This window comes from Molothrus ater, chromosome 30 (assembly GCF_012460135.2).
Source record: "Molothrus ater isolate BHLD 08-10-18 breed brown headed cowbird chromosome 30, BPBGC_Mater_1.1, whole genome shotgun sequence".
Lineage (NCBI taxonomy): Eukaryota > Metazoa > Chordata > Aves > Passeriformes > Icteridae > Molothrus > Molothrus ater.
In genome coordinates this window covers 2721757-2748134 of record NC_050507.2, presented here as the reverse complement: position 1 = coordinate 2748134, position 26378 = coordinate 2721757, and the positions used below count along the sequence as shown (strand labels likewise).

Below are 26378 nucleotides of genomic sequence, written 5' to 3'. Positions count from 1 at the left end.
ACAGAAGGAGGAAGCTCAAGGGGATGAGTGTGGCAAGTCCTGGTGAAGAGAGGATCAGAGCAGGGTCAGTCTCTGCCTGTCCCCTGTGCCACCTCCCTGCCCACCCAGTACCAGGAGCTGCAGCTCTCGGCCCGCTGGCACGGGGGTGACCTCCAGAACACCAGGGTGGGGATCTCAGAGATGAACCACCTGGTCCAGCAGCTCCACTCAGACATGGACAGCGTCAAGGTGCAGGCACAGGACCTCCCCAAAAGTGGGGCACTCCCATCTCTTGGGCTGACCCAGCCCAAACCTTGGCTTGGGAGCTTCTCCAATCACATCCTTGGTAACTCCTGGCCTGGTGGCTCTGCCAGCTGCTCCAGACAGGGGTTATAGATAAAGCCTGACTGCTTACCCTCATCTGGAATGAGCCTTTCCAAAAGTTTAGCTCTGATCCTTGGGATCCATCTTCCTTGGTTTTAAAAACCTCTTGGAGCATTCCTGCTCTTCTGGCATCTCCATGGACTGCCCAAAATGCTCTCAGTCCATGGAGTGGGGGGAGATGCTCCTGGGGAACCACTTTTGACCCCAAATTGTCTTTCTGCTCTTTAGCTGGTTGGGATCGTGGTGTTCATGGCCAGGTGAAACCAGCCCCACCTTCTGGTCTCTGTTGGCTGTTAATTGTGGAAAACCTCCCAGGTGTTGCTTTGGGATCTCTCCCAATGCTCCAGTGCTCCCCCTCTTCTCAAACTGAGACAGGGAGGAGTGGGAGATGGGAAGGCTCTGAGCAGCAGCCAGTGACAAGGCCAAATCTTCTAAAATTACTCTAAACTGACTCTTGCAGGGGGATTTCGTGGTGGCACAGAAACCCTGCACTGCTCGTTGTTTGATTGCAGTTTATCGAAGAAATTTCATAAAATTCATATAAAAAGTTCGTCAGGAGCAGAATATGGAAGGAATGAGCTGGTTGCATTTTGGCACAGAATTTCCCAACCGTTTTCTTTGCCTCTCTCCCCTCCTCATAAAAACAAACAAACAAACAACAACAACACCCCCCCCAAAAAAAAAACAACAAAAAACAACCCAAAAAAAGAAACCAACCAAAAACAAACAAACTACACCTGAAGATGTTTAACCAGAGATGTTTTCCCAAGTTATGTAAAATTTAAAATTTATGGTTTTCTAACTCCCTTTCCCCCCTTTTTCTAACCTCTCCAGCTTCTCAGAAGGGGAATGATTTAAGGATTTTCTGCTGGGACACAGGACACCTGTGCATTATGTGGGCTTTGGGTTTAAAATGATCCCTTCTGGGTGGGTGAGGAATTAATTGGACGTTAGAGAGAGCCCTTTCACCTATGGAAAATTAAGGTTGAATTTTAGGATGTAGGAGAGCCCTGGAGTGAGCCAGCAATGCCAGAGGAATTGGGGAATGGAGAAACTGCCTGTGGGAAGACGTTTTGTTTTCCATTTCATAAGAATCTGGGGAGCGAGGGAGGAGTAGGTGGGAGGGAGCACCACGGGCTCAACTCTCCTGGATTCCTGGGCAGGTGAAAGAACAGGCTCTGCTTCCAGAGGTAAACATAATTCTTGCCCCTCCTCTGGATTGGCACCGCGGCACCGGGAAGGTGCTCGCTGAGTTTTGACGTTAATGAGACTCGTTAATGAGACAGCTGATTATTCACTGACAAGCTGCACTTGCCAGGTGGGGGAGGGATATGCAGGGAATTGTTTGGACTGGGAGAGGGAGCACTCCCAAGCTGAGAAACAGCGCTGGGAAGGTTTTCCCTCAATGGCAAAGCGACAAGCAGGGATTCCGAGATGATTCCAAGGCTTTGTGCTGGCAGGGGAAGGTGCTGCTTGCCTTGCTGTGCTCCAGGTGAGTGGCTCAGCTCCGGGGGCTTTCCTGGGTGGTGCTTTTAGACACAAACCTCCCGCTGGAGCTGCTTCCTGCTCTGGAGCCGAACCCCCCCATTCCAAGCCAGCTGTTGAAACCCACTCCCAGCCCCAGAATGTTCCCACCTCTGTAGCTGCTCCCAGGTAAGACCACGACTTCCATGGGAAAGCAGGGGCGCAGGGTTTGTTTGAAGAGTACAAAGGAATTTCAAGCCTTAGTTTCACACATTCCAGTTATTTCTTGGACAGTCTATCACTGACTGGATTTCACACACCTTTTCTTCCTGGCCTGAGGCATCTGAGTCTCCCAAGAGACAATCTCAATGTACAAATCCCTTCAAATTAAAATATGGTCAAGGAAAATGTCTCTCAGGCTCTTTGACCTCCCACCTTAAGGGCCGGAAAAATTATATTCATTTTTCTGCAGATAACGACAAGCTGCGTCCTTCCTTCCTTGTCTTATCCTCAATTCCAGGTACAATCAAGTAATCACTTAATATATTGTTTGTGAGATGGATTATCTAGAAATATTAATGGCACCAACATCTTCTCCAGACAGCCTGGAAGAAAGAGAGGATGGAGAAGTCAGGGCTCCTTATAAGGATAATTTCAAGCAACATTTTTGCACCAAGAACCTTGGAAAACAGACCCAGTGCGGGCTGGGTCTGATGGGGAGTATCCAAGAGGATTTGGAATGACACCTGTTACTGTGTAGGATGGGGGTGAATTTCCTCTGCAAAATTTTGTGAGATTTTCACCTCCTCGCAAGGCAAAGGTGAGAACGTTTCTGAATTTGGACGTGATTTGGTTTGCAGGGGGAGTTCCCACCTGCTCTCCTTGCTCTTCCTGTAAGTCCCAATCTCGATGTCCAGGGCCAGCTTGATGTTCATGAGCTTCTGGTATTCCTGGAGCTGCCAGGCCATGTCAGCCTTGGCTTTCTATAGGGGGACACAGTATGGGTAAATTAAGGTAATGTAGAATGTAATCTTATCCCCCAACGAGTTGCAGCTGGACCCCATTACTAAAGACTAGGAGCAGGCCGGATGGTAACAGGCAACGCCTGCAGCAAATAAGAACAAGTGGTATAAAAGAGTGGATTGGTGGGAACTGGAGTCAGAGAAGTCAGATGACTGCTGCAAGGAACAGGAGCAGGCAGTGCTTAGAGGAGCTGTCCACAGAAAGCATTGAGGAGGTATGAAACTGGTGCTATGTGACCTTTGTACTATAATGATAAGAGAACTGTTGTGATATATAAGACAACAGCTTTCTGCAGAGTGGCCTCCAGTTTCTCCAGCCTAGCCCTGGCATCCCTGAGGGCAATGTCCCTGTGCTGCTCTGCCTCAGCAATGGCCATCTGCAGCCCAGCCACCTGTGGGAACAAGTCCAGTGACCATGTGATGGGTCTGCATCCTGATTCCCAGGCCCCTTCCAGCCAGGGGTGGAGATGGGAGTGCCCCACTTTTGGGGAGGTCCTGTGCCTGCACCTTGACGCTGTCCATGTCTGAGTGGAGCTGCTGGACCAGGTGGTTCATCTCTGAGATCCCCACCCTGGTGTTCTGGAGGTCACCCCCGTGCCAGCGGGCCGAGAGCTGCAGCTCCTGGTACTGGGTGGGCAGGGAGGTGGCACAGGGGACAGGCAGAGACTGACCCTGCTCTGATCCTCTCTTCACCAGGACTTGCCACACTCATCCCCTTGAGCTTCCTCCTTCTGTGTCCTTCTGCTCCTCCATCTCTCATTATCAAAGCAGCATTTTCCCAGAGAGTCTTGAAGAATCATGGAAGGTTGGAGAAGACCTTTAAGATCATGAAGTCCAACGGCCAAACCTCTCCAAGGAACTATCTGAACTCTTCTCCAAATCCACTTCATTTTACACCTTTCTCCCCTGTCCTTGCTGCTTGCTGTCTCCAGTATAACTCAGCCTTTGGGAAATGCTAAACAAAAATCTCCCTGTTTGTTTGCACCTCCTCACCCTGCTCTGGTACCAGGACTCAGCCTCAGCATGGCTCCAGTTGGTGATGTCCTCATACTGTGCCTTGACCTTGCTGATGATGCTGGTCGGGTCCAAGCTCTGGCTGCTGTCCATGGACAGCACTAGCGAGGGGTCAGAGATCTGGGTCTGCATCTGGGACAGCTGCTGGAAGTCAAACAAATTCATTTTCTGTCCCAAATGTTTTGCTGTTTGTTTGTCCTGAGCTGAGGTGTAGAAGAGAGTTGGGGAGGAGCTGCAGCACTGATGTGAGAGATGCTACTCGCTTCCAAACATTTAGAAAGATTTATTAAACCTTTTCAAAAATGCAACAGAAGACTGAATAGAGAAAATATAATGGAGCCAGGAGCAGCAGAGGATTTTCCCCACCATGTGCTCACCCACACAATGGAGGTTTCAACTTTTAACCCTTTAGCCCCTCCCAAAGTTCTGTCCCTCCACTCCTTCTTCACTGTCCAGTGGTGGAGTTCACGTCCTTAAATCTTGATTGGAGGTCAGGTGTTGCCACGGTAACAATCTGACCCTCCCAAGTGTCCCAAACCCAGGCTGTCCCCTGAGACCAATGCAAGGGGGGTAAAACACAACCATAAATCTATAAAACTTCTCTTAACATATATACATGATTTTAGCCTTTAATTGTGAGAGTCAATCATCGCAGGCTGGATCAGCCCAGCTGCACAATTCAACACCCAGAGACAACGAGCCAACCTTGCTCCTTCCACTTCTCAGGAGATGCCAACTCACCCAGGGCCCAACCAGGAAAATGCTGAACCCTCTGAGCTCCTCTTAGGCTGGATCCCAAAGAAAGTGCTCAAGTGCCAGAGCTCCCACACAGCTTCACCCTGAAACACTGAGTGGCTTTCGGGGTTACATGCAGGAACTTCTCCTCCATGGAGCAAAACATGTTCCCAGGCCATGGGAATGCCAAGGAAATCACATAAAAGCACCTCTGAAAGAGGGATTTCCAGGGCTAAGCCTTATTCCATTGCAGCCAAAGAAATTAAGTGTTCCCACCCATGGCACAGAGCCCTGTTGATATTCCAGCAAGGATGGGACTGAAAATCACCTATTTCATGTCTCCAGGAAAGATTTACCCACATTTCCTGCAGTTTTGTCACTCTGAACCCACCTCTTTCTCTGAAAAATAAATAGATGTACAGTCCAAACTGGGATTTGCCCAACAATTCCAGCAGAAAGAAATGCCCAGGTCTGTTTTTCCTGGCAGCAATTCCCCATGGAAGACACTCCTGCAAGTGATGAGAGGTGTCACTCCACGGATCTTTGGGATGGCAAAGGCTGCACAAGGATCAGGATCTGCTCCAGGTGCTCGTGGGTGACTTCCATCAGCAGCTGCTGGGGTTGGGCATTTGGAGGTGGAAGAGGAGGATTAGATTAATGTTCCTGTTTAATCGTGGAATATCCTGAGCTCGATCATCAAGTCCAACTCTTGGCCCAGCCCAGGGCAATCCCAAGGATCCCACCATGTGTTTAAGCTGAATAATGAGGAGCAAAGTGATGTTTTTTCCTCCACTTGCAGGTATGAAGAGCAAATCCCCCCCATGCCTATGCAGAGGAGGAGTTTGTTGGGCTCACAGCTCTTTCAACCAAATACAACAGTTATGCCAGGCTTTTAGGGAGAACAGCAGCCAGTGTTGTCAGTAGGAAGGTGAGGCCTCTCCCTCTCTGGAGGTCCCTCTCTAGAGGGACCTAAAGGCCAACTTTTGGGGAGATTTTAATTTAAAAGAGTAGAATCCCACCTTAAGGTGATCAACTTTAGCTGAGTGTGTTCATTCAGGATATTTGGAAGCCCCAACTGGCCCAAACCTTCCTTCTCTCTGTGTCCAGTGACATTCGTCGTCTTCCTGAGAGGAGTAAAAGGCTTGAAGACAGCAGCCCTGGGAATTTGCAACCTCATTATCTGCTGGCATTAAGCACCTTTCTTTTTCATTCCCCAAACCCTTTAAGTGCTCCAGGACACACAGATTGTGCCTCTGTGAGCAAAGCCGAGCTGAAAGCCAAGGTGGAATGCCTCCTCCAAGGGCACTGAAGAGCCTCTGTAAAGTGGTAACAGCTTTTCCTTTGCTCTTCCTCATGCCATGTCCCTTCAGGGGCTCTGTGAAATTGGGCTCCCACAACCCATCACTAAATCCCAGAGCTTTTTGGTGTTCCACATGTAGGTCAGTCGATTGCTCTGCATTTCAAAGGCATTACTTCTGTACTATTCGGGCAATATCCCAAGGAATCTGTTCCAGCCTGATGGGAAGAGAGATGCCAAGGCCTTCATTCTTCAGATTTCCAAATTTGTATTAAAAAGGCTTTTTAAAGGTTGATATTCACAGCCCCTGCTGGGTTTCCCTGTCTGTGACACACCCTCTGCCCACTTCTTGCTGCTGCTGAGTCACTCATGACCCCAGAAACAAAGGTTTGGCCTTAAAACTCCAGATCTGGGACTGCAGCCCCAAAATCCCACCAAGGGTTTGATCAGTGACTCATGTCCTCACTCTGTCTGTATTCCTCATGTTCCTGCTCTCCTCGATGTGAGGAACTGAGAGGAACCACGGGAATGACAGCAGCTCTTTGGACACAAAGACTGCAGTTGTGGAGGTGATCCCTGGAACAGGGAACCACCAAAGCCCAGGGAAGGATGACTCAGGACACTGAGGTGTCCATTGCAGTCCCAAGTTGTGGTTTTCCAAACCTCTTACCGAGCATGGGAACAATAAAGGCAGTTCTGATGGGATTCGGATGAGCTGCACCTCTCAGACTTGCAGTAACCTGAGCACTGAGTGAGGGGTCTGGTACAGCCAGTGACTGAGCTACCACCAGTTGTAACACAGCAGAGACCATCACCTCTGGAACTGCAGCAAATCCCACCGAGACCCCACCTCCCACTATGTGACACCTTCCAAAGCATTTTCCAAAGCATTTCCCAGCATTTAATCCAGGCATTTGAGGACCCAAATGCCTCTCCTGTCGAAAGATCCTAAACCCCAGGGTTTTCCCCAAGTGGGAGACCTCCCATGAATGAAGATGAGGTTTTGTGCAGCCTCAGGTCTCATCCAGCTACACACTCAGCCATGGCTGCATCAGGCACCTTTGCCACCCCAGCCAAGATAAACTGGAACATGCCCCATCGTTAGAAGTGTCCAAGGACAGGCTGGACGGGGCTTGGACTAACCTGGGATAGTGGAAGGTACCCATGGCAAGGGTGGAACAGGATGAGCCTTAAGGTCCCTCCTAACGCAAACTATTCCATGATTCCACAAGTCTGTCTGGCTAAACTCAGTCAAAACATTTCAAGTTTGGATGGGGTTTCTTAGGAGTCTACTTGACAACATTTCCAACACATGTCCCTGCTGCACTGGAGAAGCTGCAGCTTCACCCACCACCACTTCCTCCTCTGATATTAGACCCCTTCTTGGGGGTTGAGGTTTTTTCTTTCCTTTTCTTTCCTTGTTACTTGTGGAATTTTTTCTCATTGAGTTGCCAGGAAGCACCCGTGATTGGGTGCTTGAGATGGTGGGAAGGGGGAACTCCTCTGGGTTTTGGGAGTTTCTCAGGGGGAGACAGAGCTACCAAGAGAATGGGGGGCAGATAAAAACAATGGAGTTGGGGGCAGCTGCTCTCTCGCTCTTTGGCATCGGAGGAGGACAGCCAGGCTGTCACTTACTGCGAGGAGAATTCACTGGCACTACTGGAGCTCAGCCCTGAGGGACCAAGCACTGTCTGCTCATGTGCCCTGGGAATCCTGAACTTCGTGTGCTCTGGGAATCCTGAACCTTGTGTGCCCCAGGAACTGATCTGTTCGTGTGCCCCAGGAATCCTGAACCTCGTGTGCCTCAGGAATCCCAAACTTTGTATGCCCCGGGAATCCTGAACTTCGTGTGCCTTGGGAATTGATCTGTTCATGTGCCCCAGGAATCCTGAACCTCATGTACCCCAGGAATCCCAAACTTTGTGTGCCCTGGGAATCCTGAAGTTCATGTGCCCTGGGAATTGATCTGTTCATGTGCCCCAGGAATCCCAAACTTTGTGTGCCCTGGGAATTGATCTGTTCATGTGCCTCAGGAATCCTGAACCTCGTGTACCCCAGGAATCCCGAACTTTGTGTGCACCAGGAATCATGAACTTTGTGTGCCCTGGGAATCATGAACCTCGTGTGCCTTCAGAATCCCAAACTTCACGTGCCCCAGGAATCCTGAACCTCATGTGCCCTGGGAATTGATCTGTTTGTGTGCTCTGGGAATCCCGAACTTCGTGTGCCCTGGGAATCCCGAACTTCGTGTGCCCCGGGAATCCTGAACTTCGTGTGTCCCAGGAATTGACCTGTTAGTGTGCCCCAGGAATCCTGAATTTCCTGTGCCCTGGGAATCCTGAACCTCGTGTGCCTCAGGAATTGATCTGTGCGTGTGCCCTGAGAATCCCAAACTTTGTGTGCCCCAGGAACCCTGAACTCTGCCTCTCTCTCCCTGCTGGGAGCTGCGCTGCCGCTGTCCCGTCCCCGCTGTTTTCTCGGGTACTACTCTGCATTTTCCCCACGCTGTAACTCACACCCTGCTGCCTTTCCACCATGTCCCCACAGTTCCACCTCCCACAAAATTTCTGGTGCATCTCCCCCACCAGTCCCAGATTTTTGCTCACTCCTGCCGCCTGTGACAGTAACTGCACCACTCCTGCAGTCAACGGGTTACGGTTCTGCTTGTTACGGGTGTTACGGGTCCCTGGTTCTGCTTGTTTTTAATGCCATAGTTGTTGTTGTTTTGTTTGCCTTGTTATACATCCTAGTAAAGAACTGTTATTCCTATTCCCATATCTTTGCCTGAGAGCCCCCTAATTTCAAAATTATAATAATTTGGAGGGAGGGGATTTACATTCTCCATTCCAAGGGAGGCTTTTCTACCTTCCCTAGCAGACACCTGTCTTGTAAACCAGGACACCCCTGCAGACTCCTCCACCCACCACCCCTCCCTCAGATTCCTGCCCCAGAGCACTCCCAGGCCTGGCTGTGTTGGTTGGCTCATCCAAAGCAGAAGGAATTCCCAATTTCCACAGAAAACATGAAGAAAGGAGCTGCAGCCAGAGAGCTCCAAAAGACAACCAAAGTCTGGAGCAACACAAGGATTGAGGACAGCTGTGAGGTTAACTCAGGCTCTTCTCCTGCCCAGATCCCCTGAGAATGTCCAAGAGCCCCGGAGCCAGAGCATCCAAGAGCTCCCAAATACCTCCCACAAAGCTGGGGACTGTGGCTCTAATCCCAACCAACGACAGGACAGGGAAGAGGAAAGAAATACAAAAAAAATGGAACAAACCCAAAGCTTTCATCTGAAATATCCATCTTTTCCCTACAGAACACAGGGACATGGCTCCAACCTTCTGGTCCTCCCAGGGATCCAACATACGCAGGAGCAGCAGGAAGAACCCAATCCCAACACCACGAGGGCACAATGTAAGAGGGGAAAGCCCTGCCCCAAACCAGGTGGGACCAACCTTCAAGTGAGGGACGAGGAGATGCTGCTTTTCCAGTGAGTGTCTAGAAAAAGCCACCACATTCCAGGCATTGGCTTCAGTTTAAACTAATCAGCAATTTCCTCAAATTAATGAATGTGTGGGAAAACACCCAGATCAGCAACCTGCAGGAAAATCACCTTGAGAAATAGATTTGGCTCTGCAGATGTTTCCTGGCATTGAAATGCAGCGTTCTACCTTTTTCTAGGTAGAACCAACAACAAAATGGTCATTTACCCTTAACCTGCCAGCCAAACTTCATTAATTCCCAGTAAATTCCCATTTATTGCTGAGAGTTTTATTAACCAGCAGGTTGAGTCACTCTTTCCTTCAAATTTCTAGCTTGAAAGCAGAGAGACTACCAAAAAATTAGGATCTCCTTGGATAAAAAGGATTTTACACCTTTGAAGTCTCAATTTCAGTTCACCCAATCAATAAAAAAGGGGAATTTTCATCTGAAAATAATTCACCGGACCGAATTCCCTAACTTTTTTTGTCCTTACACAAGGCCTGACTATGGCCCAGTGACTTTAAATCATTCCTCAAACCTGAATAGGACAGACCAGGTGCCGCTCTGGCTGCCAAGCACAAGAAATGTTAATTAGTCCCCATTCTTCACATCACAAGCATTTTGTGGAAGTTTCATGCAGCCTCACCCTGTGTTCCACACAAATGAAAGGAAAAGGTGCTCTGCAGAGGGAACTGCACCCAGGAATCTGCTTCCAGCACCAGCTCCTGTCCCAGCACTTACCATGTCCTGCTGCTCCTACTGCCTCGGCTGCGGCCGTGCTGAAGGGAATTTTGTCTCTTCCTCCGTAGCTCTTCCCAGGAACTGGTGTGGTTTCAGCACTGCCCTGTGTCCCTGGGGTGCTCTGGGCTGCTCCAGCAGCAGAAACTGTGATGGTTTCATGGTCAGGGCCCAGAAGGGTTGGTGGAAGTTGTCCTGCAAGACGTGGCACAGCTTTGGTGCAGCCAAAGCAGGGTTTGGCTACAGCGGTGCCAACTTTGGTTCCAGGCTGGGCAGAGCCTCCTAGCCCTGCACCATCGCCCCCATCACCATCACCCTGCGAGCCATCACACCCTGAACCATCACCCCCTGCACTATCACCCCCATCATAATCACCCCCTGCACCATCAGCCCCTGAACCATCACACTCTGAACTGTGGAGACAGATGGGCATGCCAGACCTCTCCTTTGGGGAGATGTCTCTTGAATGAGCTGTGATAAGATCATCTCAACCCTCCTGGACTGAGAAATCCTCTTGGTCATGGGGAGTTCCCAGCATGCTTTGGAGCCCCATGCAGATTCTTTGGTTTTTCCCCATTTGTACCACTCCTGCTTTTCCCCATTAGACCTCTGCTTCTGCCCTGTTCAGGAGGGAGCTGCCATCCCTGGCCTCGTTTGCAGGGTGGTAGAATAAAGGAACTCTGTGGATAACCACAGGTTGCTCCTGTCTCTTTGTCCCTGTGTTGGCCTGGGGACACCTCGCAAGGCAGAGCTGAATCACTGCTAAGAGCTGAGCTGGCTGCCCCTTGCTGAGGCTGCCCGGTGGCTGAAGGACTGCCTGACACCCCTGGAAAGTTGTCTCCTGTGGGACTTCTCTCTGGGGAGGTTGCAGTGTCTGGGTCAAGCAATCAGACCCGTGACCAGCTGTCACAAGGCTGAACCACCACGCCCATCACCACCACCCCTATGACCACCATCCCCTGAAGCATCATCCCTGAACCATCACCATCACCCCCTGAACCATCACCCCCTGAACCATCACCCCCTGAACCATCATCCCCTGAACCATCACATCCTGAACCATCACCATCACCCCCATCACCATCACACCCTGCACCACCACTTCCATCACCACCACCCCCTGAATCATCACCCCCTGAACTATCACCCCCACCACCATCAAACCCTGAACCATCACATCCTGAACCATAACAACCATCACCCCCATCACCACACCCCCATCACCACACCCCCATCACCATCACCCCCATCACCACACCCCCATCACCACACCCCCATCACCACACCCCCATCACCATCGTCCCATCACCACCACCCCCATCACCATCGTCCCATCACCACCACCCCCATCACCATCGTCCCATCACCACCCCAGAGCTGCTGCTCTGCCCAGAGTTCCATCCCAGTGTGCAGATGGTGAAGTACCAAGAGAAGGAGCAGCTCAAGACCCTCAACAACAAATTCTCTTTACTCACTGACCAGGTAGGCTGAGAACCTCCCCCAGCTCCAGTTCCCAGGAGCCCAAGGGAGGTGTTGGGCATGGACAGGGCATGGATAGGGCATGGAGAGGGCATGGAAAGGGCACGGAATCCTGTCAGGACAACTCATAAGAGACATCAAGGGAACTTGCACAAGCTGTCAGGGGACAATCTTAGGATTTATGAGGCCTCAGTGTCCAGGCACTGCTGCTCTGACCTCTGGGCCTGACTGGGGCAGAGAACAAGCTAAAACCAGTTCCAGCTGCCCTCCAGTCCCCTCTCAGGCCTCTCTGCACAGCCCACATTTGTTGCAGAGCTGGTTTTGAGAATGTCTTTGCTTTTTTGTGCATTTCCACACGGGTGCCCCTAAACAAAAGCTGCTGGATTGGGAAACTCTGCCAGGTGTGCCAAGAGCAGGAACATATCCCACTGCCAGGGCATCAGCACTTTGCCGTGGGATACCTGGGAAAAACCCACAGGGATCATCCAGTCCAACTCCTGGCACTGCACAGAGTCCTCAGAATCCCACCTCATGCCCAAGGGCATTGTCCAAACATTCCTGGAGCTCTGGCAGCCTTGGGGCTGTGACCATTCCCTGGGGAGCCTGTTCAGAGCCCCACCATCCTCTGGGGAAGAGCTTTTCCTGAGATCCAGCTTGACCCTCCACTGGCACAGCTCCAGCCATTCCCTGCGTCCTGTCCCTGGTCCCCAGAGCAGAGATTGGAGCTGTCCCTCGGGATGAAGCTGCAGCCCCTGAGGAGTCTCATCTCAGTTTCATTTTCCCCAGCCAGACAAAACAAATGACCTCAGCTGCTCCTCATGGGGGCCCTCCAGACCCTTCACCACCATCGTCACAATCCTCATCCCATTTCCCATCTTCCTTTCTGGGATTCAGGTTTGGATCCTGGAGCAGCAGAAGAAGGTGCTGGAGACCAAGTGGAGCTTCCTGCAGAGTCACAGAGCAGCAGCAAGGCCGTGCTCACCGCGTTTATCTGGAATTTGAGGGAGAAACTGGGAGCCCTCAGCAGCAGCAGAGCCCAGTTACAAACAGGCCTGGGAGCAGCAAAGCAGGGTTGGGAAACCAACGGGAAAATGTGAGTAAAAACCAGAGAAATGCAACTTCAGAGCTCAAAATGTTGCTTGAAATTTGTGAACAGGCAGAAACACTGGACTTTTTGGGGTAGCAAATGGTTCCCAGAAAACTCGTAGGTGAAGATTAAATAGATTCTCCTCCAGTAGATCCCCATGGTGGAGGTGAAGAAGATGGAAAGATCTCAGTACAGAAAATAACATCCACATTTACAGACACATGGACAAAGCAGAATATCCCTCTTCCACATTTTCTTTCCCTCCTTCCTGACTCAGAAATTCAGATTTCCAAGTGTTCAGCAGCTATTTAAGGTCACACAAAAGCAGTTCTGCAGCAGAAACCTCTCTGAAAACACATTTGTTTTCCCACGGGCTACAAAACAAGAGTAAGGTATCCCAAAACACTGTCTGGGGAGAGGGAAAGAAATCAGAGTTTCATTTGTTTCACTTGTGGCCTGAAGAAACTCAAAGAATGAGGGAATTGTGCTGAACTCCAGCAAAACCTCCCATTTTCCCACACAGGTCCAGGGATGAGCAGAGCCTGCAGACACATGCCCAGGAGGAGCTACTTGTCCTAAGGAAGGTGAGAAAGGCACTCACCAGCTGAACTTTCCCCATCTGGTTTGGGTTTTTGGGTGGTTGTGGTAGCTTCTTTCCCCAGGGCAGCACAGGAAACAAGTACAAGCAGAAGCTGGGTTTGCTCAAACTCCAGTCAGACCCCAGATCCCAGAGCAGAGCACGTCATCGCACTGACCCTGAGGGCAGGCCCAAGTCTGCTCTCCCTCCTCAGATTCCTCTATCCATCCCCAAAGCATCTCCAGAACACAGAGAGAGCTCTCTTGGCCAAAGCCGAGCTGGAAGCCAAGGTGGAAGGGCTGAAAGAAGAGGGTGGATACCAAGCTGGATATCAGGAAAGGTTCTTCCCCAGAGGGTGGTTGGGCTCTGAACAGGCTCCCCAGGGAATGGTCACAGCCCCAAGGCTGCCAGAGCTCCAGGAATGTTTGGACAATGCCCTTGGGCACAGGGTGGGATTTTGAGGAGCCTGTGCAGTGCCAGGGTATCGCCGACCAGGGTCTCTGTACAAATCACAAACGGGACAGGACTGCTGAGGAACTGCCTTGAGCTGTTTTATTTTCCAGCATCACTTCTCATTACATGGTGATGACAATGGGAAGCTGCCAGCAGCTCACGTCCCCAGCAGGAGACAAACAACTTAATGTTACAACTCACTTTATAAGCTTTTTGACCAATCACACAAAGCAAAAGCACATTGACAGTAGTTCTATCCAATCACTGTAAGTGCACGTACCTTTGGTTAAAACAATGCCTGCTTATTTCAAATACAATACCTGCTTGTAAGCAATAAAACACAATGCACAGAGCTCCATTATTAAGCTTCAACCTTCCTAATATCTCGCTAGATAAACTTTTCTGTAGCTTGGGGAGTTATTCTAGACAAGCGTTAATACACAGATCGTTGTTCTATTTGCCCTTACTTTCTACTTTTTACATAATTTTTCTGCTGACGTATCTCATGGCCACTGCTTAGCTCCAATCACAGTTCTGCTGTCTCTGAGCCTGCCTTCTGCAGCTTCCCCAAACCCCTCACCAGGGGTTGGACTGGATGATCCCTGTGGGTTTTTTCCCAGGTATCCCATGGCAAAGTGCTGATGCCCTGGATGTGTTCCTGCTCTTGGCCCATCCGGCAGAGTTTCCCAATTCTTGAGAACGTTCTACAGAGAGGTTAGAGGCTTCCCCAGGGCTGCAGCAGTAATTCCCATTTCCCAGCTGGATTTAGAAGCTGGTTATCCTGGGGGAGCAGGGCGTGGCCCAGGGCTCACGGTGTTTCATTGTGAAATGGTCACCATAAAGGGGACCCAGCTGGACACCGGGAGTGGCACCAGTCTGGGGCTGCACTGGGAGCACAGCAGGCACAGGCCCTGTCCCCACCAGAGCTCCACTGGCTGCAGGCCCCAGACACTTCTGCGAGGGTCAGCAGCCCAACCCCACACCTGGATGGAGCCATCGAGGGAGTCAGGGCTCGGCACAGGGACATTGTCTGCAGGAGCTGGGCACGAGCCCAGGCCTGGCGGCAAAACAAAGTGAGAGCACCTGGAAAGGGTGGGGTGGGACCCAGCTCTCTTCAGGCCAACTTCAACCCCACAGAAACACCCCCCACCTCCCTGATCTGCTCTGGTTTAACTCAAGATGTGTTTGGGGATATGCAACGACACCTTTTGAGCTGTCTATGGGACATGGAACAGCCTTAAGTAGAGGAAGATTTAGATAGGATATTGGGATGAAATTCCTTCCTGTGAGGGTGGGGGGGGACTGGAATGGATTTCCCAGAGCAGCTGTGGCTGCCCCTGGATCCCTGGAAGTGCCCAAGGCCAGGTTGGACAGGGCTTGGAGCACCTGGGACAGTGGGAGGTGTCCCTGCCATGGCACGGGTGGGACAGGATGAGCTTCCAACACAAACCATTCCATGGCTGTGATTTTAGCTGGAGGAGATGAGAGTCACTGCAGGCAGCAACCTGGGGCAGCTGGGCTGGTCCAGATGGTCCAGAGACTGGAGGGGGAAATCAGGATCACCAGGGGTGGGTGAGAAATTGTGAGCACCAAGGACCAAGTGAGAAGTTGGGAACACAATGGGCCAGGTGAGCACAGCCACGTGGGAATTTCTGCAGGGAGGGCAGACTTGCTGCTCCTGAGAATTCCACAGCCACCTTTCCTGATACTGGAGCAATTTGTAATCCAGGAGGAAGAAGGGCTAAAATCCCACTCTTCCCTCCCATTAAAACCAGATTCCATCTCAGTCCTGAGCTCAAACCATGACTCTGAACAAACTCCCCCCCATCCCTCTGCCCAGACTCCAGGCTGGCAAAATCCAGCCAGGACTGAGCTGTGCAGGCAGCAAACCCCAAACCCTGCCCCCAGAGCCAGGGCAGGCTCCAGACCTGCAGGAAGGCGATTCCTGCGTATTTTCCAGAGCTCCTGAGCACCCAGGGCAGCACAAAGAACTTGGCTGAGACTGGACATGCAGCTAAAAGGGAAACTTTAATAAACGACTCATGAAAGACATAAAAAGCATAAAAATCCAACCCAAACCCCAATGCCAGGACAGGGCTGAACATCAGCACAAAAACTGGGAGCAGGTCCTTGGAGTTAGGTCCCTAAAAACTCTTCCTACTGCAGTAACAACAACTTCCCTGGTATGTTGAAGACCCATTTTGGCAGGAACGAGGAGTTTTTGGAATAGGGCATCAACTGAACCTTTACTGCAGGAGACTCCAGATATCACTAAATTCCCCTAAATAGGGAGTGGTAAACAGAGACACCCAAAAATAGAGAATTTTTCTCCCAATTCAGTGGGACACATGGAATTTGAAGTAGCTTTAGATCCCTCAAGCTTTGGGCTTCATTTGCAGAGAGAGAAAGGGTTTAGGAGGTTCTTGAGGAGTTATTTTGCTACAAGGAGCCTGAAATCACTTTGTCAGTGCTGCCTTTGGTCAGAAACAGCTTCGGTCACAGGAGAATGTTGAAATCCAACCCTGAGCCCATTTCCAAAGAAAATAAGGGGAGACCCAAGCCTGTTTTCTTCCTGGTATATTTAAAAAACCCAACCCAGGGTGAGCCCTCGGCAGGGGCTGAGGAGCCTGAGGGATTGGAGTCTTCCAAATCCTGTTAGAAGGGATTTAGAATCTTCTGGTCTTTTGCAGAAGCACAGCAGAAATGTGGGATTTGCCTTTCCAAGGGTGAAACCCAGCCCGGAGCAGGGGGTACCAAGCACAAGGGTAACAGCAGGGATACCCCACCTGCATCCCGGGGTAAATTTCACCCCACAGGCTTGATCCTGCTCCCAGAGGAATGGCTGAACTCCAAGAGTGCAGGATCAAGCCCCGGCACGGCAGGGGCAGAGCCTCAGCACTGCAGGCATTTTGCAGCCAATTCATCCTGCAAAAGGCTCCAAGACTTTTCTTTCCACAGTTTCCCTCAGGTGCTGGGAATGCCGAGCTCCATTCTTGGAGTTACTTCCTGACGCTCCTCCGGCTGGACGAGGTGGTGGTGATGGTGTAGGACTTGGAAGAGCCCCCAGAGGAGAAGCCGAGGGCTCCGCTGCCCATTCCTGATCCCAGGCTGAGGCCTCCTCCGATCCCTGCTCCCAGGAACCCGCTGGAGCTGGAATATCCGCCCCCGCCGCTGGAGCTGACCACGGCTGCGTGGGAGAGGAGCAACGTGAGCACCTGGAACCCCCACCCAGCACCCTCAGGAAAGGCTCCCATGGGATCATGGAATGGGTTGGGTGGGTGGGAAGAACATTAAATCCCATCCAGCACCCCCCCTGCCATGGCAGGGACACCTCCCACTGTCCCAGGCTGCTCCAAGCCCTGTCCAGCCTGGCCTTGGGCACTGCCAGGGATCAGGGGCATCTTCTTGGAAATCCATTCCAGGGCTTCCCCACCCTCACAGGTGGGGAATATCCCAATATTCCCAACTAAATCCCATTCCATCTATTCCCTTCCCAATATCCCATCTAAACCTCCCCTTTTTCAGTTTAAAGTCTTTCCTTCTTGTCACTCCAACACCCAACCTGGCTCAGGATCCCCTGAGCTTGGAGCCCTCAGGGAGAACCCCTAGAAAATCCATGGAGAATCCCATTTCACAAACACACTCAGCTCATCTCCTGGTGCCCCAAAGCTGTAGGAATGTGGTTCCCCAATTCCCAGCAGGAATTAAGTGGCTGAAAATCAGAACCACTGGTTTGGAGCATCCCTGAGAGAGCAGCTCCTGCCCAAGGTCCAGGCCAGGTGAGGATCCAACACTTCCCAAACTGGAAAAACGCCCTCTGCCATCACCTGTGCACTAATTCCCAACCCAGGGAATGCATTTCCCATTAGTGCTTTTCTATCCACACAAAAATGGGAGGAAAGGAAGATCACTGCTGCCCCCAAGTCCAATTTCATCTGGGTGAGTTGGAGCTGAGCTTGGGATGGAGCCCCAGCACCACCCCCAGCCTCAGGGTGCTCCCACTAAGGAGGGGCTGAACTGGGTGCACTGGGACACTCTGGGCCCCCTTTTCCATGGGTTTAGAGTGAGGTGGAACCACAAGAAACAACAAAATCCACTCACAGATGTTGACGTTGCCAACTCCATCGCCAGCCAACCTGAAAAGACAAAGGCAAGGGGAGGGATTAAACTCAGCTTTCCTTGGTCCTGGGCTCGAGGAGGAGGAGGACAGAGGCAGGGAGTTACTACTCCAGCTGTACCTGATCCAGGGAGGATCCCTGGGCCCTCCAGGGATCCCTTTGTTCCAGCCCTGCCTTTCCCAGCTCTGTCATCACCATTGGGGGGAGGACAGAGCACAGAGGTTCTGTCCTAATCCCACAGGGATTTCCACTTGGAAATGTTCTGCCACAGCATCAAACTTGATGGAAACCAATTTTTTCCTTCTTTGCTTATTTTCCCCAGGTTTTTTTTTCCCCCAGAATCTGCCAGTTTGGCTCTTCAGCCAAAGCATTTCCAGGACCAGAACTCAGTTTTTCAAAGGTTTCCTTGTCTGCATTTCCTTGTGGAAATCAGAGTTGGGCTCTCACAGTGTTCCCAGACAAAGGGAGCAAAGGGCTCCCAGGACCCTTCCCAGAGGGAACCCAGGGAATCTTTGCTCACCAATCCCCCCACGTGTCCTCACCTGCTCTCCTCGCCCTCCAGCAGCTTCCTGTAGGTCGCGATCTCAATGTCCAGGGCCAGTTTGACGTTCATGAGCTCCTGGTACTCCCGGAGCTGCCGGGCCATGTCAGCCTTGGCTTTCTGCAGAGCAGCCTCCAGCTCCTCCAGCTTGGCCCTGGCGTCCTTGAGGGCCATCTCCCCACGCTCCTCAGCCTCAGCCACGGCCGCCTCCAGCTTCGCTCGCTGCAGGGACAGAGCGGCCACATCAGGGGGCTCCTGATCCCTGGAGGAGGATCCTGGGCTCCAAACCTCGGGCTCTGCTGCCCAGACCCCCTTTGTGGATCTGGAGCTCAATTGGACCCCTGGGACTTCATCCCTACCCTGGGTTTCTTGGGCACTGGATGGAGATGGAAACTCATCTCCTTCCAAGGTCTCCCAGAAGAAGGCTGAGTTTCTCTCCACTGGCTATACTTTTTTCAGGTGATCCTCAGCTTCCCAGTCCCCCACATCCCAGAGATCCCTTGGGGCTCAGGAAAGCTCAGGTTTTCTCTGCTAATTTTCCCCAGATTTTTCAGAGCTGGGCAGGCTCTGGCTGAGGTGTGGGCAGGACTGGAGCACACCTGGAGCTACCAAACACCCAGACCCACCCCAAGACCAGCCCTGTGGGGCCCCAGAGAACCCCCAGCTGTGCCCCCACAGCTCCCAAACCCCCATGTTTGGCACAAAGGGCTCACAAGAGGCTTTGTGCTCCCATCCTTTGTCCAAGGGAGCCCCACCAGAACAGCTCTTGGCTGGTGCCAGAGCCTCCCTACCCTGAAACCAAATAATCCGGGATGAATCACCAGGTTTATCTGGAGCCTTGGGAGCTCCAGGCCAGGCCTAAGTCACGGCACTGATAAAGTGATAAGAGCCAGTGAAAGCAAACAGAGCTCCCCAAATCTCTGTGAGTGTGCCCAAACATGGTGTTCCCTGCTGTGAAAGGGAGTGGACAATGATCCCAGCAACAGGAGGCCACGAGGGTTGTGTGGGGGCCTCTCTGTGTCCCAGGGGCGATTTCCACTCGTCCTCTCTCAAATCCACCTTCCTGGCAGGATCACCCTGCTCCCAACGCTCCCCCTCCCCCTGCAGAACTAAAATCTTCCAGGATGAGCAGTGCAGCCCCCCCAGAATGATTCTTACAGACCATGGAATTGTGAAGGTTGGAAAAGATCTCCAAAATCACAAAGTTCAAGGGGTTGTGTGACACCCAGACCCCTGAAACATCCTTAACATCACAGAATGTTAGGAGAGAGCTAACATTCCCTCCCATCCAGAGCTGGAAGGGACCCACAAGGACCATCATGGCTCAGCACATGACAACCCTAAAAATCCCACTAACCCTGAAATTCAACACTTGAGAGTGTTGCCCAAAGGTTCCTGGAGCTCTGGCAGCCTTGGGGCTGTGACCATTCCCTGGGGAGCCCCTGTCCAGTGCCAGACATCCTCTGGGGGAAGAAGCTTTTCCCAATATCCAAACTGACCCTCCCCAGACCCAGCTCCAGCCGCTCCCTCAATGCTGTCCCCAGTCCCCAGAGGGATCAGAGCCAGATCCCAGCTCCCAGGCCAGAGAAGGACAGGAGAGGGGCAGCTCCTCACCTGGGCCTTGGCACTCTCGATCTCCCCCTGGATCCTCTGGATGACCCTGTTGATCTCGGTGATCTCATTCTTGGTGTTCCTCAGGTCGTCCCCATGTTTCCCGGCTGTCACCTGCAGTGCCTCATACTGGGACAGAGCAGTGGGACACACGAGTGATGGGATGAGGATGGCAGGGAATGAGCAGGATAGAGCCCCCCCCCCCCAATGGCACAGGGGATACAGGTACTGACAGAGCTAGAGATTGTGGAATCTTGGAATGGTTTGGCTTGGAAGGGACACTAAAGCCCATTCAGTGCCATGGGCAGGGACACCTTCCACTGTGCCAGGGCACTCCAAGCCCCATCCAACCTGGCCTGGGACACTTCCAGGGATGGGGCAGCCACAGCTGCTCTGGGAAATCCATTCCAGGGCTCCCCCACCCTCACAGGGAGGAATTCCTTCCCAATATCCCACCTATCCCCACCCTTTTGCACAGGGAAGCCATTCCCTGTGTCCCATCACTTCAGGCCCTCTCCAGCTCTCCTGAGCCCCTTTGGGCACTGGAAGGGCTCCAAGGTGTCCCTGGTTCCTCCTCCCCTCGCAGAGCTCACCTTGCTCTGGTACCAGGACTCGGCCTCGGCGCGGCTGCGGTTGGCGATCTCCTCGTACTGCGCCTTCACCTCGGCGATGATGCTGTCCAGGTCCAGGTTCCGGCTGTTGTCCATGGACAGCACCACCGAGGTGTCGGAGATCTGGGCCTGCAGCTCGTTCAGCTCCTGCAGGAAAACCAAGCCCGTTCATCAGCAAGGTTTCAGGGACCCTCTTTTAAAAGCCAATTAAAGAGAGAATCCAAGGAGAGAAGGGAAAGGGAGGCAGGTAAGAATTCCATCAAAATAATTATTAATGAGGAGGGAAGCAACCTTGCAAAGCACAGAGCAAGAAGCAACAGCAGAGCTGGAGCTGTTTATCCCTACTTTGGCAGCAGGGCTGTTTATCCCACTGTTATCCCATTCCTTAGACAACAACCCAGCTAGCTGCAGAACCTGCAGGGGCCAAATTTCAGCACCTCTCTCAAGGATTTGTGTCCAGCTCAGGTAATCCCTGCTCTTGCAAACAATGGGGAGGAGGAAGGAGCCTGGAACAAGCAGCTTTCCTTCATTCCTGTCACACAGCACCACCTCCCCCAGGGAGTCGTTTTCCTTGTTTTCATTCAAACAGCATCCCAAATACAACGTCTGCAATCCATCCATCCCGCATCCCACACAAGGAGAAATCCGTGTGACAATCCACAGAACTCAGAGGAATCACTTCACTTGCAGGCACAGTTTTGCTTATGGAAGGAAAGACTCCATGAATCCATCACCTTCCCCATGTTCATTTTCCCAGCCAGCATTCCCTGTTCTCCCGCTCTGAAGGAGCAGAAGGATCCTCACCGCCTCATGGAAAGCCCTCAGGAAGTTGATCTCATCTGTCAGAGCATCCACCTTGGCCTCCAGCTCCACTTTGTTCATGTAGGCAGCATCCACATCCTGGAAAAACGAGGAATAAACCATGGAGATTGTGGAGCTTTGATGTCTGAGCCCACCCAGCCTCTGGTGGCTTCCAAAGGAGTTCCCCAAAGCAGCTCCAGGTGTCCCAGTGGCACCCCAGGGCCTACAAATCATCTCCCAGGGCACTGAGTGCTGCTGGAGTGCAGATCCTGAGAGTCCTGGGGATCCCTTGGATCCCTGTTTGCAAGGTCAGCGTCAGGTTGGATACAGAGACCTCAGGAAAGATCCCAAAGAAAGACCTGGCATCATCTCCAATACCCCTGGGACCTGACACCTCTCCCCTGCATGTGTGGAGACCTCTCAAGGCCTCCCCTGAGCTGCCTTTGGCTGGAATTCTGCCCCTCAGAGCTTCATCAGAGCTGGAGTAAACTGTGAGTAGGGCAAAGAGTAAACTGTGAGTAGGGGCAAACACAGGGAAGGGCTGCCCACACTGATGATCAGTCCCAGGGAAGAGCCGTGCCTGCCCCATGCCTGGAAGTGTCCAGAGCTGGATGGGGCTTGGAGCACCCTGGGCCCATGGGAGGTGTCCCTGCCCATGGCAGGGGCAGGAATGGGATGGATTTTAAGGTCCCTTCCCACCCAACCCATGTGAGGATTCCCTGACCCACGATGATATTCACCTTCTTGAGCACCACGAACTCATTCTCGGCCGCCGTGCGCTTGTTGATCTCATCTTCGTACCTGCCAAAAAAAAGGGATTTCTGTGAAGTTAGAGCCTGGATAAAAGGAAAAACATCCCCGTGAAAGGTTGTCCCAGTCTCTTCTCTATCCCTTCATTTCTTGGGAGCCAGCCCAGCACTTCCCCAGGGCTGGTGCACCAGCGGTGTCTGCTCTGGATGAGCTGCTCCATCACCACCACCTGAAACCGTCCCCTCCCGGCTCCCCCATAATCCTTAAAATTCCCTGTGCTCCGGAAGATTCCTGCTCCTCCTTTGGGGAGGGCCCAGGCTGTGCCCCCACTTTGTCACCAACCCTTCAGGGAGCAAATTCAAAGCAGGAGAGACACAAACAGATCCCACAAACCCCTCTGGGCTGATCCCAGCACTTGCTGGAGCTGCTTCCACACTGCACTTCCCTACTCCAGACTGCTGGCAACACTTTGCAGGTGTTGAACACGTGGCACTGTTCTGGGAAGAACCAAAGGTAATTAATTACCCTCATTCTCCTCCAAAGCCTCACCAAATTCCAGCCTTGGTGACTGCTGTTCTTCAGGTGTTCACCCTCAGATGAGGGGCTCACCTGGAAATCCCCAGGGGTTCTCCTAAAGGTCTCCAGCAGATAAAAATCCCTCTCCACAGATTTTAACAGGACCACCACTGATTTGCAAACCTGGATCTTGGAGCCCACCTGGACCTGTCTGTGCACTCCCAACCTGCTCAAACATCCAGCCCCAACCTGCTCTGGGCATCTGGGAATCCTGAAAGCCATCCAAGGAACAGAGCAGGAAGCACTTTGGCTGTTTGGGAACTGTTGCCAGGTTAAGGCTCTTTATTTACATGGGCCCTGCATGGCCAGAGCTGGAATTTGCCTTCCAAAGCAGGAGCTGCTTCACCTGCCCAGCCTCCCCCTCCTGCTCCGACCTGGAATGGTGCCCATCCACACCAGGATCAATGGACGTTGCCCCTCTGGAGGTCACTGAGCTGCCAGTACAATTCCAGAGGAATAAATCCTGGGAAGTGACGCAGAGGCACCACCTCTGCACACCAGGGATCAGCAGGGAAAGGTATAAAAACAGTGAATTCCTCCAGAATGGATCACCAAATTCCTCCTCTCCTTGGGGCAGCTCCACCAAGCTGGTCAATGAGCTGGTAAAGCATGGAATCTTGGGATGATTTGGGTTTGTAGAGACCATAAAGCCCATCCCATTCCCACCCCTGCCACAACAGGGACACCTTCTGCTATCCCAGGCTGCTCCAAGCCCTGTCCAACCTGGCCTTGGGCACTGCCAGGGATGGGGCAGCCACAGCTGCTCTGGGAAATCCATTCCAGGGCCTGCCCACCCCCACAGGGAGGAATTTCTCCCTAAATTGTTCAATATTGTCCCAACACCCCTCTGAAAGCCCAGGACACTCCTTGGAAGCAAGCCCTATGTGCAGCATGGCATGGCCCCAGTGAGTTAGGGGCTGGTGTCATCCCTGGAGCCTTTCCTCCTCTAAATATCACCTGGGAATTCCTGTGGAAACCAAACCGATGGAAAAAAAGGCCACAGGCCCCCCCAGAGCACATCATGGTTTAGGTTTTCCATCTTTTTCCATCTATAATTGAGATTTTCTCCATATAAACGGGGAGCAGCAGGTGCTGCACTCCAGTTACTGCATCCTCACTCCCTCAGCTCCTAATTCCTGCTTCCCTTCCATTAGCACACAGAGGGTTTGGCTTTCCATGGATCTGTAGCCTAAAGGAATAAATCCATGAGAATAGGACTGAATCCATGGGAAATATAAGTAAACTTTGGGGTTTAATCCCTCTGGCTTCAAACCAGCTCCTTGCAGAGATTCCAAGGCTGACTGTGGATGGAATAACCAGGCAGGGCTGGGGGCAGCATCATTCCCAAGCAGCTCTTCGGGAATCTCTGGGTATTGACCCTCCCTAAACACACCCTGGGGATTATCAGCTCTGTTTGTTTGCAGTTCCTGCCTGATCCAGTTTGCCAGCTCCGTCCTATTCTTCCCCTTTCAGAGGCATTTCCTGGCTGGGCTGGGCTGGGACAAAGGCCACCTTTCTTCTGGGGCTCCTCCCAGGTGACACTGAAAAGTCACTGAAGAATTGCAGGGCAGCTGTTCCGTTCCCTGCCCAGGGAATCAGCTGGGAGCTCCTGGGGCTCCAGCCACCCCAAAGAGCCACTTCTGACCCTGAGGAGGCCCCAAAGCACCACCTCCAACCCAGGGAGACCCCAGAATGTCACCTTCAGCCCTGAGGAGGCCCCAAAATGCCACTTCCAAGCCTGAGGAGGCCCCAGAGCAAAGCCAAGAGGATGCAGGCACCAGCCCATGTAGGAACAAGGTGCCAGAAACAGCGAACAAAAAGAATCCAGGAAGCTTTCCTAGACTAAACACCTCATTCCAGGCCAGAAAACATCTCCCTGGAGGAGAGTCAGGGACATCCGTGCCCAGCTAAACACCTGGACTGAACACCTCATTCCAGGCCAGAAAACATCTCCCCCCTGGCAGGAGAGCCGGGGACATCCGTGCCCAGCCATTGGCCCAGCCAGCAGCTCCACCACCCCGTTAGGGGAACACCGATACTTTACTTGGTCTTGAAGTCCTCCACGAGGTCCTGCATGTTCTTGAGCTCTCCCTCGAGGCGCCCCTTGTCGGCCAGGAGCCCGTCCAGCTGCCGCCGCAGGTTGCTGATGTAGGTCTCGAACATGGGAGCGATGTTGCTCCGCGTCGTCTTCTGCTCCTGGAGTAGGCTCCACTTGGTCTCCAGCATCTTGTTCTGCTGCTCCAGGAACCGCACCTGGGAGGGAGCACAGGGGTCATTTGGGATGGTGGGAGAGAGGGGAGCTGACGCTGCAGGGGATGGAAGGGCTGGGCTGCAGGTGGGAATCCCAGCCCAGGAATTTGGGTGGTGATGGGAAGCACCAGAGGAGGGTCATGGAGACCATGCTGAGGAGCTTGGCTGCTCTGGGACCTGGTTTGTGACTTTGAGGCTTTGGAGGAATTAAAGAAAAGCAGATTCTGCTGGGCTGACACTTGACAGAAACCTGACCCAGACATCAAACCCTCCAATTGCTCCAACTCCAGGGCTGGATTCCTCACATTTCGGGGATTCCAGAGCGGGATTTACACAAGGTTGGTTAGTGCAAGAGAGCCAAGATGTGCAGGGCAGCATAAACATCCAGGGCAGGTTCTGGTTCCATCTGCTCTCCTGGGACAACTCCCTCCAGGAGCCTCTCCCTCCCCACATTTGGGCAATCCCAGGTAAATCAGGGCTGCAAAGGCAGCCTGAACAAGGCGACCTGTTCCCTTGGCAATGGCAGCAGGGCTTTATTACACGGAATAATAAGAATTATTTGATTGCAGTGGGCAAAACCTACCACGTTCTCCAGGACTGATCCTCACCCCATTCGTAGCCAAACCAATTTTGGGTCCCACCAACTGTTCGGCACCCCCAGAGCTCCGAGCCAGCCCAAGCCCTCACCTTGTCAATGAAGGAGGCGAATTTGTTGTTCAGGGTCTTGATCTGCTCCTTCTCCTCCTTGCGGACCCTCTGGATGCTGGGGTCGATCTCCAGGTTGAGGGGCGTCAGGAGGCTCTGGTTGACGGTGACCTCCTGGATGCCGCCGGGGCTGAGGCTGCCCCCGAAGGCGGCTCCCCCATAGCCGTAGCCCGAGCGGACGCTGAAGGAGCTGCTCCCTCCCAGGCTGACCCTCTTGCCGGCCGAGCCCAGGCTGTAGAGGCTGGCGCTGCCGAAGCCGCCGGCGCGGCCGAGCCCGGAGCTGCGGCCGGAGGACACGGAGCTGACCCGCACCTGGCTCAGCGCGGGCCCGGCGGCCGAGCGGGAGCTGAAGGTCACCGAGCGGGACATGCTGCTCCGAGGGACGGTCCGGGGCTGCCTCGCTGCTCTTGCAAAGCTCGAGAGGCTGCGCTGGAGCCCAGCAGAGTGAGAGCGCTCCCGCTGCCTGCCCTTTTATCCGTTAGAAAAGCTGGGCTTGGCCCAAGGGCACCGCGGGGATCATTTTACGGCTCGGAGCTGGGTGTGCCTGGCTGCATTCCCACCCTCCAGCGCAGGAGGGAAGGGCCGCGGGGAAGGGACAGGACACACCTGGCGCCTGTCCCCGCTCCGCTCCTCCGCCACCTGCGTTTGCGCTGAGCCCCAGCCCTGCTCCCGACCCTGCTGGGAGGATTCCCCGGCCCGGCCGGTG

At 52.8% G+C, this 26378-nt stretch overlaps 2 protein-coding genes across 2 annotated transcripts; both read right to left on the bottom strand.

Moving 5' to 3' along the window:
• Positions 1 to 2389: 2389 nt before the first annotated feature.
• LOC118697236 (keratin, type II cytoskeletal 5-like) lies at positions 2390 to 4028 on the bottom strand. Its single transcript, XM_036399772.1, has 5 exons — positions 3843 to 4028; positions 3351 to 3476; positions 3131 to 3241; positions 2701 to 2801; positions 2390 to 2432 (listed from the first exon to the last, which is right to left on the bottom strand). Exons 1-5 carry the CDS (start codon positions 4026 to 4028, stop codon positions 2390 to 2392), a joined length of 567 nt encoding a protein of 188 aa, XP_036255665.1.
• An 11690-nt stretch (positions 4029 to 15718) lies between these two features.
• Positions 15719 to 26041, bottom strand: LOC118697249 (keratin, type II cytoskeletal cochleal). Its single transcript, XM_036399791.1, has 9 exons — positions 25655 to 26041; positions 24762 to 24970; positions 22132 to 22192; positions 21395 to 21490; positions 20573 to 20737; positions 19983 to 20108; positions 18370 to 18590; positions 17811 to 17845; positions 15719 to 16896 (listed from the first exon to the last, which is right to left on the bottom strand). The coding sequence occupies exons 1-9, from the start codon at positions 26039 to 26041 to the stop codon at positions 16709 to 16711; spliced, it is 1488 nt and encodes a 495-aa protein (XP_036255684.1). The 3' UTR covers positions 15719 to 16708.
• Positions 26042 to 26378: the final 337 nt, after the last annotated feature.

Coding starts and splice junctions, on each gene's coding strand:
- LOC118697249 (XM_036399791.1), bottom strand. CDS start 26,041: ATGTCCCGCTCGGTGACCTTCAGCTCCCGCTCGGCCGCCGGGCCCGCG. Junction 22,193..24,761: donor GTGGAGGACTTCAAGACCAA/GTAAAGTATCGG, acceptor TTTTTTTGGCAG/GTACGAAGATGAGATCAACA. Junction 20,109..20,572: donor AGTCCTGGTACCAGAGCAAG/GTGAGCTCTGCG, acceptor GCTCTGTCCCAG/TATGAGGCACTGCAGGTGAC.
- LOC118697236 (XM_036399772.1), bottom strand. CDS start 4,028: ATGAATTTGTTTGACTTCCAGCAGCTGTCCCAGATGCAGACCCAGATC. Junction 3,477..3,842: donor AGTCCTGGTACCAGAGCAGG/GTGAGGAGGTGC, acceptor CTGCCCACCCAG/TACCAGGAGCTGCAGCTCTC. Junction 2,802..3,130: donor CCACTCTGCAGAAAGCTGTT/GTCTTATATATC, acceptor TAGAAAGCCAAG/GCTGACATGGCCTGGCAGCT.